Source organism: Salmo trutta, chromosome 22 (genome assembly GCF_901001165.1).
Source record: "Salmo trutta chromosome 22, fSalTru1.1, whole genome shotgun sequence".
Lineage (NCBI taxonomy): Eukaryota > Metazoa > Chordata > Actinopteri > Salmoniformes > Salmonidae > Salmo > Salmo trutta.
This window is the reverse complement of record NC_042978.1, coordinates 42,870,852-42,884,518: the sequence shown is the minus strand read 5'-3', so window position 1 is coordinate 42,884,518 and position 13,667 is coordinate 42,870,852. Positions and strand designations below refer to the sequence as shown.

At 50.3% G+C, this 13,667-nt stretch overlaps 1 protein-coding gene across 3 annotated transcripts in view; it reads right to left on the bottom strand.

Moving 5' to 3' along the window:
- Positions 1–13,667, bottom strand: part of kifap3a (kinesin-associated protein 3a) — a 31,698-nt gene that overhangs the window by 1,083 nt on the left and 16,948 nt on the right. For 2 of the 3 annotated variants that reach the window (XM_029708054.1, XM_029708056.1), the window contains 5 exons: positions 11,366–11,491; positions 10,914–11,012; positions 7,218–7,303; positions 2,669–2,858; positions 2,360–2,438 (listed from right to left, as the gene is read on the bottom strand). In XM_029708054.1, coding sequence (XP_029563914.1) covers positions 2,360–2,438; positions 2,669–2,858; positions 7,218–7,303; positions 10,914–11,012; positions 11,366–11,491 — 580 coding nt within the window. The remainder of the gene's footprint in view (positions 1–2,359; positions 2,439–2,668; positions 2,859–7,217; positions 7,304–10,913; positions 11,013–11,365; positions 11,492–13,667) is intronic. The other variant, XM_029708055.1, reaches the window with a different exon arrangement.

Genomic DNA, 13,667 nt, shown 5'->3' with positions numbered 1-13,667 from the left:
TCGGTCGTCTCTCTTCTCTGACCAGCTGGTCTGAATGTTCAGCTGTGTGGTCGGGTCAACATGACCGTCTCGTTACCTCAGACTGGGTGTGAGTTAGTTAACTAGACAGAGTGAGTTAACCCCTCGACAAACGACAGCATGTCCCTTCTCTTCCCCTCCACCCTGCTCGTTCCCCCTCTCTCTTGGTCTATACGCAGTCAGTCGCTGGCCCGCCAGGCCGGACATCCTCTAGCTCACTAAAATACGAGCTGTTTGCTTTGCCCCTGCGAGCGCCCATAATTACGTGTTGTTTTTAACCCAAATCACTTCCAACGATCAGTTATGCACCCTGCACCTCCTCTTCCCCATGCCCCATCCCTCCCTCCTTCACTGGGCAGAAATATGTATTTTTCCTTTCCGCACGCTACGGCTGTCAGGGGGGATTTGAGAGGCTAAAAGAGCCTGGAGAAACACTGGAGCTCTGAGTAACACAGCCTGACTGCCTGCCTCACAGGCTGCCTCACAGGCTGCCTCACAGGCTGCCTGGATAGCTGGCCTGCATGTCTGACTACACCCTGGGCCTAGGAGAAAGAGAGACAGAGACACAGCTGGACCTCAGGTCAGCGCCTGGACTCTGGTTCTGGTGGTAGGGTTGTGGAGGAAAGAGGACCAGTTGATCAACAACCAGTTGATCAACATCATACAGTGATGTGAGACATAAATCAGCTCGTCTCTCACCTCATTCCAGGCGCGTGTGTTGTGACATTTTAAGAGGGAGGGTTGTGTTCGCAGACAAAGGGTCCTAGTGTTCCCAGCCTGGCCCTGCAGGACCCAGTGAAGCCAGGATGAGGGTGTAGGGGTGAGGGATTGGGGACACATTCTACAGGGGGCGGAGCCGTAGTGCACAGGAAGAGAATTAGGCCTTTTCCTCTGCTCCCATGACCCTCTGCTCCCTCCAAGCCCATACATACGTCTGTCTCCTCCAGCCTCACCTCTCTCCGGCCCTCGCTCTCACCCCACAATGCTTTGATCTCTCCCCAGGCTGTCACTCTTCAGGTTACAGCTACCCACTGCTCAAGGGCTAAATCATCAGCTCCTCCTCCCTCCCTGTCTCACTCTCCTTGCTGTCACTCACTGACAGCCTCTCAAAGCACTCATTGATTCGCCGTCTGCGTGTTGAGGGGGGTCAGAAACTCTCCAATCACACGCTGTTGTGCACCTATAGTGAAACCCAGACACTTCTCTTTCCACGCGGTGGCACGAACGGCGCCCTCGTTCAGCCTTGCGGTGCCCGGCCCGTTGAGGCTGCTGGGACTTATTTGAACTTTCCGAGGATTGGGCCACTCTCTCCCAACGACCCAGGACTAGAGACATTTTATATAGTTCATATAAAATAGCTTGTTATCATATTTATACAAATAACAGTGATTGTATTAAAACGATTTAAAAGACCCCATTCACACCATGTTTCACACCTAGTTTAAAATAAGAGCTGGAGCTGGCTTTGGTTATTGTGTTAACCTGGATCACTCTGGAGTACACTGGCCAAATTAAAACACTCTCACAGACGCCAATTCCCCCAGCTCGCTCAGTATATTTAAAAGGTATCAGTTACAAAGAGCTGAGGAAAAAGCCTTGTATGCGCTCGCTCGCTCTGTTCCTTTCCGTAGCTCTCTCTTTGCTTTCTGTTTCTCCTTCCTTCCCTCCCTCCCTCCATCTAAAATAACTGTGGCATTCTATCTACTCTCCACAGCAAGCCTCTCAAAAGCAGCCAACACAAACATACTTGCACAGGAAAAAACCTTCAACACAAGCTTTATCGCACGCAAGGAGATGTTCGATAATAAATAAGACAAATTACTCTCAATAAACTCTCCATTTCCACAACTATTCATCATTTTAACAGCATACGAAGTAGAGGAACTAAAAATGTGTTCAACACTACATATTAGGCCTGTTAGAGCCTTCTCCCTGTCTACATATTAGGCCTGTTAGAGCCTGCTCCCTGTCTACATATTAGGCCTGTTAGAGCCTGCTCCCTGTCTACATATTAGGCCTGTTAGAGCCTGCTCCCTGTCTACATATTAGGCCTGTTAAAGCCTGCTCCCTGTCTACATATTAGGCCTGTTAGAGCCTGCTCCCTGTCTACATATTAGGCCTGTTAAAGCCTGCTCCCTGTCTACATATTAGGCCTGTTAGAGCCTGCTCCCTGTCTACATATTAGGCCTGTTAAAGCCTGCTCCCTGTCTACATATTAGGCCTGTTAAAGCCTGCTCCCTCGCTACATATTGGGGATAGAAGTCCAGTCCACCCCCCCAAAGGAGCCTCCAGGGGATGGGGATAGAAGTCCAGTCTACCCCTTTCCCTACTATGAGCTCACCTGCCAGGAAAGCCCCCAGCCTGGCCAATGTCTCCGTTCTGATAGTCTGTGAAGAACTCTGGGCTGATGGTACCATCTGCTGGGGGGAGAGAGACATACACCTCAAAGTTAGAGACAAGTTCACTACTGTACTTCCCTCCTCCTCATCTCACTCTCACTTCATCCATACCACATCCCCCTCTCTTTCTCCCCCCCTCCCTCTCCTTCCCTCCTCCTCTTTCTCGCCCTGTCCCAGCGCTGTAGAGAAGGTCAGTCTCTCCAGAATGTCTCTGCCTCCCTCCCTCCCTCCCTAAATCCCTCCATGTATACCTGCGGTGTAGAAGAGGTCGGGTCTCTCCAGAATGTCTCCGCTGTGCATGAAAGGTTCTCCGTCGTCTCCAAACATGGAGGGTTCTCCGTCGTCTCCCATGGCTCTGTTCTCCACCATCTCTAACCACTGGGCGTTGTGCCAGCGGAACTTCTCACTCTGGATCTTTCTCTCACACTCCTTATCATACTCCTACAATAGACAGAGAGAGACAGAGACAGAGAGAGAGAGAGAGAGAGACAGAGAGAGAGAGACAGAGAGAGAGAGAGAGAGAGAGACAAAGACAGAGAGAGAGAGAGCAAGCCAGACAAACACAGAGAGACAGAGAGAGCGAGACAGAGAGTGCAAGACAGAGAGTGTGTGAGACAGAGAGTGTGTGAGACAAAGAGAGACAAACAGAGAGACAGAGAGAGAAGAGAGAGAGCGAGACAGAGAGAGAGAGAGCAAGAGAGACAGAGAGAGAGCGAGAGAGAGACATTAGGATGGGTTACTTAAGCAATAAGGCACGAGGGGGTGTGGTATATGACCAATATACCACGGCTAAGGGCTGTTCTTAGGCAAGACGCAGTGCCTGGACACAGTCCTTAGCCGTGGTATATTAGCCATATACCACAAAAGCCCGAGGTGCCTTATTGCTATTATAAACTGGTTACCAACGTAATTAGAGCAGTAAAAACAAATGTGTTGTCATACCTGTGGTACACGGCTATCAGCCAATCAGCATTCAGGGGTCTAACCACCCAGTTTATAATGGAGGTTGAGAGTGAGGCCTCCAAACTAAACTAGCAGTGTAATTAGCTTTAGGAGAGTGAGGCCTCCAAACTAAACTAGCAGTGTAATTAGCTGTAGGAGAGTGAGGCCTCCAAACTAAACTAGCAGAGTAATTAGCTTTAGGAGAGTGAGGCCTCCAAACTAAATTGCAGTGTAATTAGCTGTAGGAGAGTGAGGCCTCCAAACTAAACTAGCAGAGTAATTAGCTTTAGGGTAGTGAGGCCTCCAAACTAAACTAGCAGAGTAATTAGCTGTAGGAGAGTGAGGCCTCCAAACTAAATTGCAGTGTAATTAGCTGTAGGAGAGTGAGGCCTCCAAACTAAACTAGCAGTGTAATTAGCTGTAGGAGAGTGAGGTCTCCAAACTAAACTAACAGTGTAATTAGCTTTAGGAGAGTGGCTGGCAGGGCATCAGGGAGGGCTGGGGAAACTAAACTAACAGTGTAATTAGCTTTAGGAGAGTGAGGCCTCCAAACTAAACTAACAGTGTAATTAGCTTTAGGAGAGTGAGGTCTCCAAACTAAACTAACAGTGTAATTAGCTTTAGGAGAGTGAGGCCTCCAAACTAAACTAGCAGTGTAATTAGCTTTAGGAGAGCGAGGCCTCCAAACTAAACTAGCAGAGTAATTAGCTTTAGGGTAGTGAGGCCTCCAAACTAAACTAGCAGAGTAATTAGCTTTAGGGTAGTGAGGCCTCCAAACTAAACTAGCAGAGTAATTAGCTTTAGGGTAGTGAGGCCTCCAAACTAAACTAGCAGAGTAATTAGCTTTAGGGTAGTGAGGCCTCCAAACTAAACTAGCAGTGTAATTAGCTTTAGGGTAGTGAGACCTCCAAACTAAACTAGCAGTGTAATTAGCTTTAGTGTAGTGAGGCCTCCAAACTAAACTAGCAGAGTAATTAGCTGTAGGAGAGTGAGGCCTCCAAACTAAACTAGCAGTGTAATTAGCTTTAGGAGAGTGAGGCCTCCAAACTAAACTAACAGTGTAATTAGCTTTAGGAGAGTGAGGCCTCCAAACTAAACTAGCAGTGTAATTAGCTTTATGAGAGTGAGGCCTCCAAACTAAACTAACAGTGTAATTAGCTTTAGGAGAGTGGCTGGCAGGGCATCAGGGAGGGCTGGGGAAACTAAACTAACAGTGTAATTAGCTTTAGGAGAGTGGCTGGCAGGGCATCAGGGAGGGCTGGGGAAACTAAACTAACAGTGTAATTAGCTTTAGGAGAGTGGCTGGCAGGGCATCAGGGAGGGCTGGGGAAACTAAACTAACAGTGTAATTAGCTTTAGGAGAGTGACTGGCAGGGCATCAGGGAGGGCTGGGGAAACTAAACTAACAGTGTAATTAGCTTTAGGAGAGTGGCTGGCAGGGCATCAGGGAGGGCTGGGGAAACTAAACTAACAGTGTAATTAGCTTTAGGAGAGTGAGGCCTCCAAACTAAACTAACAGTGTAATTAGCTTTAGGAGAGTGGCTGGCAGGGCATCAGGGAGGGCTGGGGAAACTAAACAAATTGTGTAATTAGCTTTAGGAGAGTGGCTGGCAGGGCATCAGGGAGGGCTGGGGAAACTAAACTAATAGTGTAATTAGCTTTAGGAGAGTGGCTGGCGGGGCATCAGGGAGGGCTGGGGAAACTAAACTAACAGTGTAATTAGCTGTAGGAGAGTGGCTGGCGGGGCATCAGGGAGGGCTGGGGAAACTAAACTAACAGTGTAATTAGCTTTAGGAGAGTGGCTGGCGGGGCATCAGGGAGGGCTGGGGAAACTAAACTAACAGTGTAATTAGCTTTAGGAGAGTGGCTGGCAGGGCATCAGGGAGGGCTGGGGAAACTAAACAAATTGTGTAATTAGCTTTAGGAGAGTGGCTGGCAGGGCATCAGGGAGGGCTGGGGAAACTAAACAAATTGTGTAATTAGCTTTAGGAGAGTGGCTGGCAGGGCATCAGGGAGGGCTGAGGAAACTAAACAAATTGTGTAATTAGCTTTAGGAGAGTGGCTGGCAGGGCATCAGGGAGGGCTGGGGAAACTAAACTAACAGTGTAATTAGCTTTAGGAGAGTGGCTGGCAGGGCATCAGGGAGGGCTGGGGAAACTAAACTAACAGTGTAATTAGCTTTAGGAGAGTGGCTGGCAGGGCATCAGGGAGGGCTGGGGAAACTAAACTAACAGTGTAATTAGCTGTAGGAGAGTGGCTGGCAGGGCATCAGGGAGGGCTGGGGAAACTAAACTAACAGTGTAATTAGCTTTAGGAGAGTGGCTGGCAGGGCATCAGGGAGGGCTGGGGAATGGGCCCGAACACTGACTGCTATATTGTTCCATCCAGGGACTGTCAGATCCCTCACAGACTACTAGAGCATCCCACAATGCACTGCTCTGTGTGCCAGCACCCTTTTGATGCTGTTACTAATAAAAATGTGGTGTGGTGCGATGGATGGTGCTGCGATGGGGCTGTGTGTGTGTGTGTGTGTGTGTGTGTGTGTGTGTGTGTGTGTGTGTGTGTGTGTGTGTGTGTGTGTGTGTGTGGGTGGGTGTGTGTGTGTGTGTGTGTGTGTGTGCGCGTGGTGTGTGTGTAGCTTGGCTGAGGAAGGCTGAGGACATCCACAGATTCTGTTTTCCTTTCTCTGCGGGGGCCATGTGGGAGATAAAGGCCTTCATTGAGCCGCTGTGCTTCATGCTCAGGCCCTGCAGATTAATCATCTAGACCCAGAGCAGAGCCCGCTGACAGACTTTCGAGGCCCAGGCCTCAAACGGACCCATTGTCGCATCGCAGGGCCCAAAGTGGCAGTGACACTTTTTGTCAAAGTGCAGACTTATGACATGGCTAAAGTGGATTAATGACTACACTGCTGATTTCACCAGGACTATTAGTCTGTAGTAAGGGCTTGATATGAAGCCTAATCCATCATAACTAGAAAGCTGAGCTCATGATGTCTAAGAGTAAAGGAGTCAGCCGATATTAAACAATGTTCAGAGCATTTCCAATGTTCCTCCTTAGAGAAATTCGGAATCTAAGAATATCCCCATGAATTACGTTTCTGTCTGACCTAGAAAAACCATCTATACGTAAGTTTCTCTCTCTCTCTCTCGCTCTCTGAGGGGTGTGTGTGTGTGTGTGCTGTGTGTGCTGTGTGTGATCAAAGAGGAACGATTCAAGAACACACAGTAATGACGTGTGCTGCTAAGGTAGCCAGCAGCTCTGAAGACTAATGATTGTGTGTGTGTGTGTGAGTGAGAATGTGTGTGTGTGTCTCTCCAAGGCAGGGTCTGCTTTCTCTCTCACCTTCCCTGTTCTGCTCTGACATTCTCCAGAGCCTGTCCTGGTCTTTCATGTGGTTCACAGCTTAATAGTTCTCACTGATAATTTCAATGAAACACTTCCTCTCCCCCCACTACCTTCCACAGCCCACAGCCCGGCTGGCTGTAGTCTACTGCTAATTACACTGATCTCAGGTCTGTGACAGATCACACTATGACTGGGACTTAAAACACACCTGTCAATCAAAATCTGACCCAGGAATTTAGTTTCCCAGTCCAGGCAATCTGAACAGTACCATTTCCTCTGTGCCTACCTACATTAAGTAGGGATGGATCAGGAAAACAGGATTTTGGCTCAGGTATCATTTAGAAATGAATTGGAAGAAGAAGAAGCAGGAATTGATTCCTGATTAACCAGGAAGAATACCATTCATGATATACGGTAACTTGGGGATGAGACATTATGCCTAGAGAGGTGACAGACAGAGACAGAGACAGAGACAGAGACAGACAGACAGACAGACAGACAGACACTCACAGCGATGATGTCCAGTGTGCTGTTACAGACTTTCCGTATCTCAGCGTTCTTGTCGTGCATCAGGTCAATGAGGTAGGCAGGAGCCTCTGGAGAGAGGGATTCCAGTAAAGGACAACAGAGGAAGAGAGAGAGTGAGAGAGGGTGTCCAGTAGAGGACAACAGAGGAAGAGAGGGAGTCCAGTAAAGGACAACAGAGGAAGAGAGAGAGGGAGGGAGTCCAGTAGAGGACAACAGAGGGAGAGAGGGAGTCCAGTAAAGGACAACAGAGGAAGAGAGAGAGGGAGGGAGTCCAGTAGAGGACAACAGTGGAAGGGAGGGAGAGAGGGAGTCCAGTAGAGGACAACAGAGGAAGGGAGGGAGGGAGTCCAGTAGAGGACAACAGAGGGAGGGAGGGAGGGAGTCCAGTAGAGGACAACAGAGGAAGGGAGGGAGGGAGGGAGTCCAGTAGAGGACAACAGTGGAAGGGAGGGAGGGAGTCCAGTAGAGGACAACAGAGGGAGGGAGGGAGTCCAGTAGAGGACAACAGAGGGAGGGAGGGAGTCCAGTAGAGGACAACAGAGGAAGGGAGGGAGGGAGGGAGTCCAGTAGAGGACAACAGAGGAAGGGAGGGAGGGAGGGAGTCCAGTAGAGGACAACAGAGGAAGGGAGGGAGGGAGGGAGTCCAGTAGAGGACAACAGAGGAAGGGAGGGAGGGAGGGAGTCCAGTAGAGGACAACAGAGGAAGGGAGGGAGGGAGGGAGTCCAGTAGAGGACAACAGAGGAAGAGAGGGAGGGAGTCCAGTAGAGGACAACAGAGGGAGGGAGGGAGTCCAGTAGAGGACAACAGAGGGAGGGAGGGAGGGAGGGAGGGAGGGAGGGAGGGAGGGAGTCCAGTAGAGGACAACAGAGGGAGGGAGGGAGTCCAGTAGAGGACAACAGTGGGAGAGAGGGAGGGAGGGAGGGAGGGAGTCCAGTAGAGGACAACAGAGGGAGGGAGGGAGTCCAGTAGAGGACAACAGTGGGAGAGAGGGAGGGAGTCCAGTAGAGGACAACAGTGGGAGAGAGGGAGGGAGTCCAGTAGAGGACAACAGAGGAAGGGAGGGAGGGAGTCCAGTAGAGGACAACAGAGGGAGGGAGGGAGGGAGTCCAGTAGAGGACAACAGAGGGAGGGAGGGAGGGAGTCCAGTAGAGGACAACAGAGGGAGGGAGGGAGGGAGTCCAGTAGAGGACAACAGAGGGAGGGAGGGAGGGAGTCCAGTAGAGGACAACAGAGGGAGGGAGGGAGGGAGTCCAGTAGAGGACAACAGAGGGAGGGAGGGAGGGAGTCCAGTAGAGGACAACAGAGGGAGAGAGGGAGGGAGTCCAGTAGAGGACAACAGAGGGAGAGAGGGAGGGAGTCCAGTAGAGGACAACAGAGGAAGGGAGGGAGGGAGTCCAGTAGAGGACAACAGAGGGAGGGAGGGAGGGAGTCCAGTAGAGGACAACAGAGGGAGAGAGGGAGGGAGTCCAGTAGAGGACAACAGAGGGAGGGAGGGAGGGAGTCCAGTAGAGGACAACAGAGGGAGGGAGGGAGGGAGTCCAGTAGAGGACAACAGAGGGAGGGAGGGAGGGAGGGAGTCCAGTAGAGGACAACAGAGGAAGGGAGGGAGGGAGTCCAGTAGAGGACAACAGAGGAAGGGAGGGAGGGAGGGAGTCCAGTAGAGGACAACAGAGGAAGGGAGGGAGGGAGGGAGTCCAGTAGAGGACAACAGAGGAAGGGAGGGAGGGAGTCCAGTAGAGGACAACAGTGGAAGGGAGGGAGGGAGTCCAGTAGAGGACAACAGTGGAAGGGAGGGAGGGAGTCCAGTAGAGGACAACAGAGGGAGGGAGGGAGGGAGTCCAGTAGAGGACAACAGAGGGAGAGAGGGAGGGAGTCCAGTAGAGGACAACAGAGGGAGGGAGGGAGTCCAGTAGAGGACAACAGAGGAAGGGAGGGAGGGAGTCCAGTAGAGGACAACAGAGGGAGGGAGGGAGGGAGTCCAGTAGAGGACAACAGAGGGAGGGAGGGAGGGAGTCCAGTAGAGGAAGGGAGGGAGTCCAGTAGAGGACAACAGAGGGAGAGAGGGAGGGAGGGAGTCCAGTAGAGGACAACAGTGGAAGAGAGGGAGGGAGGGAGTCCAGTAGAGGACAACAGTGGAAGGGAGGGAGGGAGTCCAGTAGAGGACAACAGAGGAAGGGAGGGAGGGAGTCCAGTAGAGGACAACAGAGGGAGGGAGGGAGGGAGTCCAGTAGAGGACAACAGAGGAAGGGAGGGAGGGAGTCCAGTAGAGGACAACAGAGGAAGGGAGGGAGGGAGTCCAGTAGAGGACAACAGAGGGAGGGAGGGAGGGAGTCCAGTAGAGGACAACAGAGGAAGGGAGGGAATCCAGTCGAGGACAACAGAGGGAGAGAGGGAGGGAGGGAGGGAGTCCAGTAGAGGACAACAGTGGAAGGGAGGGAGGGAGTCCAGTAGAGGACAACAGAGGAAGGGAGGGAGGGAGTCCAGTAGAGGACAACAGAGGAAGGGAGGGAGGGAGGGAGTCCAGTAGAGGACAACAGTGGAAGGGAGGGAGGGAGTCCAGTAGAGGACAACAGAGGAAGGGAGGGAGGGAGTCCAGTAGAGGACAACAGAGGGAGGGAGGGAGGGAGGGAGTCCAGTAGAGGACAACAGAGGGAGGGAGGGAGGGAGTCCAGTAGAGGACAACAGAGGGAGGGAGGGAGGGAGGGAGTCCAGTAGAGGACAACAGAGGGAGGGAGGGAGGGAGTCCAGTAGAGGACAACAGAGGGAGGGAGGGAGGGAGTCCAGTAGAGGACAACAGAGGAAGGGAGGGAGGGAGTCCAGTAGAGGACAACAGAGGGAGGGAGGGAGAGAGAGAGAGAGGGAGTCCAGTAGAGGACAACACATGGAGGGAGGGGACAACAGAGGGAGGGAGGGAGAGAGGGAGTCCAGTAGAGGACAACAGAGGAAGGGAGGGAGGGAGGGGACAACAGAGGGAGGGAGGGAGAGAGGGAGTCCAGTAGAGGACAACAGAGGAAGGGAGGGAGGGAGGGAGGGAGAGGACAACAGAGGGAGGGAGGGGACAACAGAGGGAGGGAGAGGGATACTGTCTCTACATTTCTAGCCCTTTACCCTATCATTTTGCTGTTCTTTCTCCTCAGACACATCATTCAACGATGTTTAATCAAGATCACAGTGACAGAAAGAAACGTAGCGAGGAAAGACTGCTTTTTCTCTTTCATTTCTTGAAAGGAGACACGAGACAGTTGCCCTGTGGCCAAATGAACAACTCTTACATTTCCTGTGATGAGAGAGAGATATTGTAAAGCAGAAAGCCTCTCCCAAGGCAGACCACTTGGGAGAGATCCCTCTGTAATATTCTCCACAGAAAGAAAAACATCTAGCAAATATTACCACAAGCCATTTGTAATTTTACGTACACCGCCTCTGATTCCAACTGTACTGCATTACACTGTGTGGAGCACTGAGGTCATTGATAGGGTGATTGTTATTGCGACGGAAACTCACATTGAAAGAAGCAGAGACATGGTATAGGGTGGTACTGTTGGTTACCACGGTAACACATAATACAGAGTGAGGTAAATATGGGGTGAAGTTTTAAGTAATTTAGGAGTAGGGCATGAAGGATCATTTGGGCTGTAGTTCGGAGATGAATTGTATTGTGGGAAGAGAAAGGATACGTGTGTCCTTGATGATGACGTCCCTGGTGGCCTGGTGGAACACCATCTGGTAGAACACATAGACAATCTGACACACAAACTCATCGTCCTCCTGTTGGGCTATAGGGAGACAGAGAGAGGTGAAACAACACCTAGACAATCTGATCATCCTCCTGTTGGGCTATAGGGAGACAGAGACAGAGAGAGGTGAAACAATACCTAGACAATCTGATCATCCTCCTGTTGGGCTATAGGGAGGGACAGAGACAGAGACAGAGAGAGGTGAAACAACACATAGACAATCTGATCGTCCTCCTGTTGGGTTGACACACAGGCACAGACATATGGAGGACAGCACACATAGAGCTCCCCTGAAGAATGTAGTATTTCACTGAAATAACCTCCATTCTGCTCTATCTTTACATTAACCCTCTATATAGTGGACCCGAGCATGGGTCCTAACTACTACCTACCGTTGAGCAGCTCGATGAGAGCAGGGATGATGCCAGACTTGGCCATTGTGGCAGCACAGGAGTCATCCATGGATACCGTCCCTATCATGATCACCACCTCTAGGATAAGGTCATCCTCTGCCGAGCCTGGTGGTGGTGGGGGGGGCAGAGGTCAGGGTTCAAAGAGATCAAAGCTGAGAAGGGAAAGGTCACTAAGGTCAAAGGTAACAGGCCCCAGTGTGTGTGCTCTCTAACATCATCCCATGATGTAGGACCAGTCAGTGACACAGAGAGCGTTGTTGAAGGTTACCGGTTAGAGAGGTTGGGGGGGGTGTGTGAGAGAAAGCCATGCAATCTACTTTTGTTCAAATTGAAAAACTTGGTATGGTCCAAAATCTTTTACTTGTCAAATAAAATGTTATTGGTCACATACACATATTTTGCAGATGTTATCGCAGATGTAGCTAAATGCTTATGTTTCTAGCTCCAACAGTGTAGTAATATCTAACAATACACACACAAAAAAAAATAAAGAAATTAAGAAATATCAGAACGAGCAATGTCAGAGTCCGGAACATAGCATCATGCTGTGGGGATGTTTTTCAGCGGCAGGGATGGGAGACTAGTCAGGATCGAGGGAAAGATGAACGGAGCAAAGTAGAGAGATCCTTGATGAAAACCTGCTCCAGAACGCTCAGGACCTCAGACTGGGGCGAAGGGTTTACCTTCCAACAGGAAGGGGTTTACCTTCCAACGACCATAAGCACACAGCCAAGTCAACGCAGCACTGGCTTCGAGACAAGTCTCTGAATGTCCTTCAGTGGCCCAGCCAGAGCCCGAACTTGTACCTGATCGAACATTTCTGGAGAGACCTGAAAATAGCTGTGCAGCGACACTCCCCATCCAACCTGACAGAGCTTGAGAGGATCTGCAGAGAAGAATGGGACAAACTCCCCAAATACAGGTGTGCTAAGCTTGTAGTGTCATACCCAAGAAAACTCGATGCTGTAATCGCTGCCAAAGGTGCTTCAACAAAGTACTGAGTAAAGGGTCTGAATACTAATGTAAATGTGATACGTTTTTTTTTATTTCTAATACATTTGCAAAAATGTCTAAAAACCTGTTTTTGCTTAGTCATTATGGATTATTGTGTGTAGATTGATGAGGGGAGTGATGTGATGTGTACGCAGAGGAACTTGAAGCTTTTCACCCTCTCCACTGCGGCCCCGCTCCACGTGGATGGAGGCGGGCTCTCAACATGGATGGGGGCGTGGTCTCTCTGCAGTCTCCTAAAGTCCAAGACCATCTCCTTCGTTTTGTTGACGTTGAGGGAGAGGTTATTATCCTGGCACCACTCCACCAGGGCCCTCACCTTCTCCCTGTAGGCTGTCTCGTTGTTGTTGGCAAATCAGGCCTACCACTGTTGTGTCGTCAGAAAACTTGATTGAGTTGGAGATGTGCGTGGCCACGTAGGGAGTACAGGAGGGGGCTGAGCACGCACTTTTGTGGGGCCACCATGTTGAAGAACAGCGTGGCGGATGTGCTGTTGCCTACCTTCATCACCTTGGGTTGGCCTGTCAGGAAGTCTAGGACCCAGTTGCACATGGAGGGGTTTAGACCCAGGGCCCTGAGCTTAGTGATGAGCTTGGACGGCATTATGGTGTTGAAGGCTGAACTGTAGTCGATGAACAGGATTCTCACATAGGTATTCCTCTTGTTTTTAGCTCGTCCGGCAGCAAGGCGTCAGTGTCCAAAATGTGGCTGGCTTTCCCCTTATTATTCCTGATTATCTCTGCCTCATACGTCTTGCGTTTGAGCCGTTGAATTGTGACTACACTTTGTCCCTGTACTGCCGTTTTGCTTCTTTTATTGCCTTACGGAGGGCATAGCTGGTCTGTTTGTACACGTTCGTGTTCCCAGTCACCTTGGCGTGATTAAATGCGATGGTTAGCGCTTTTCAGTTGAGCGAATGCTGCCATCTATCCACGTTTTTTTGGTTTGGATAAGTTCTAATCATCACAGTAAGAACAACATCCTCTATGTACTTCCTGATGAACTCAGTCACTGAGTCAGTGTATACGATAATACTATTCCCAGTCTGGGTGATCAAACAGTCTTGAAGCATAGATTCTGATTGGTCAGACCAATATTGAATAGTCCTTACTACGGGTATTTTCTTTTTAAGTATCTGCCTATAGGAAAATGGAGGCGTGATCTGATCTGCCGAAGGGAGGACGGGGGAGGGCATTGTAGACATTACAGTAACAATGGTCAAGAGTGATCGAGCAGCACAGATGTGTTGATATTCTGTTATAATATCCAC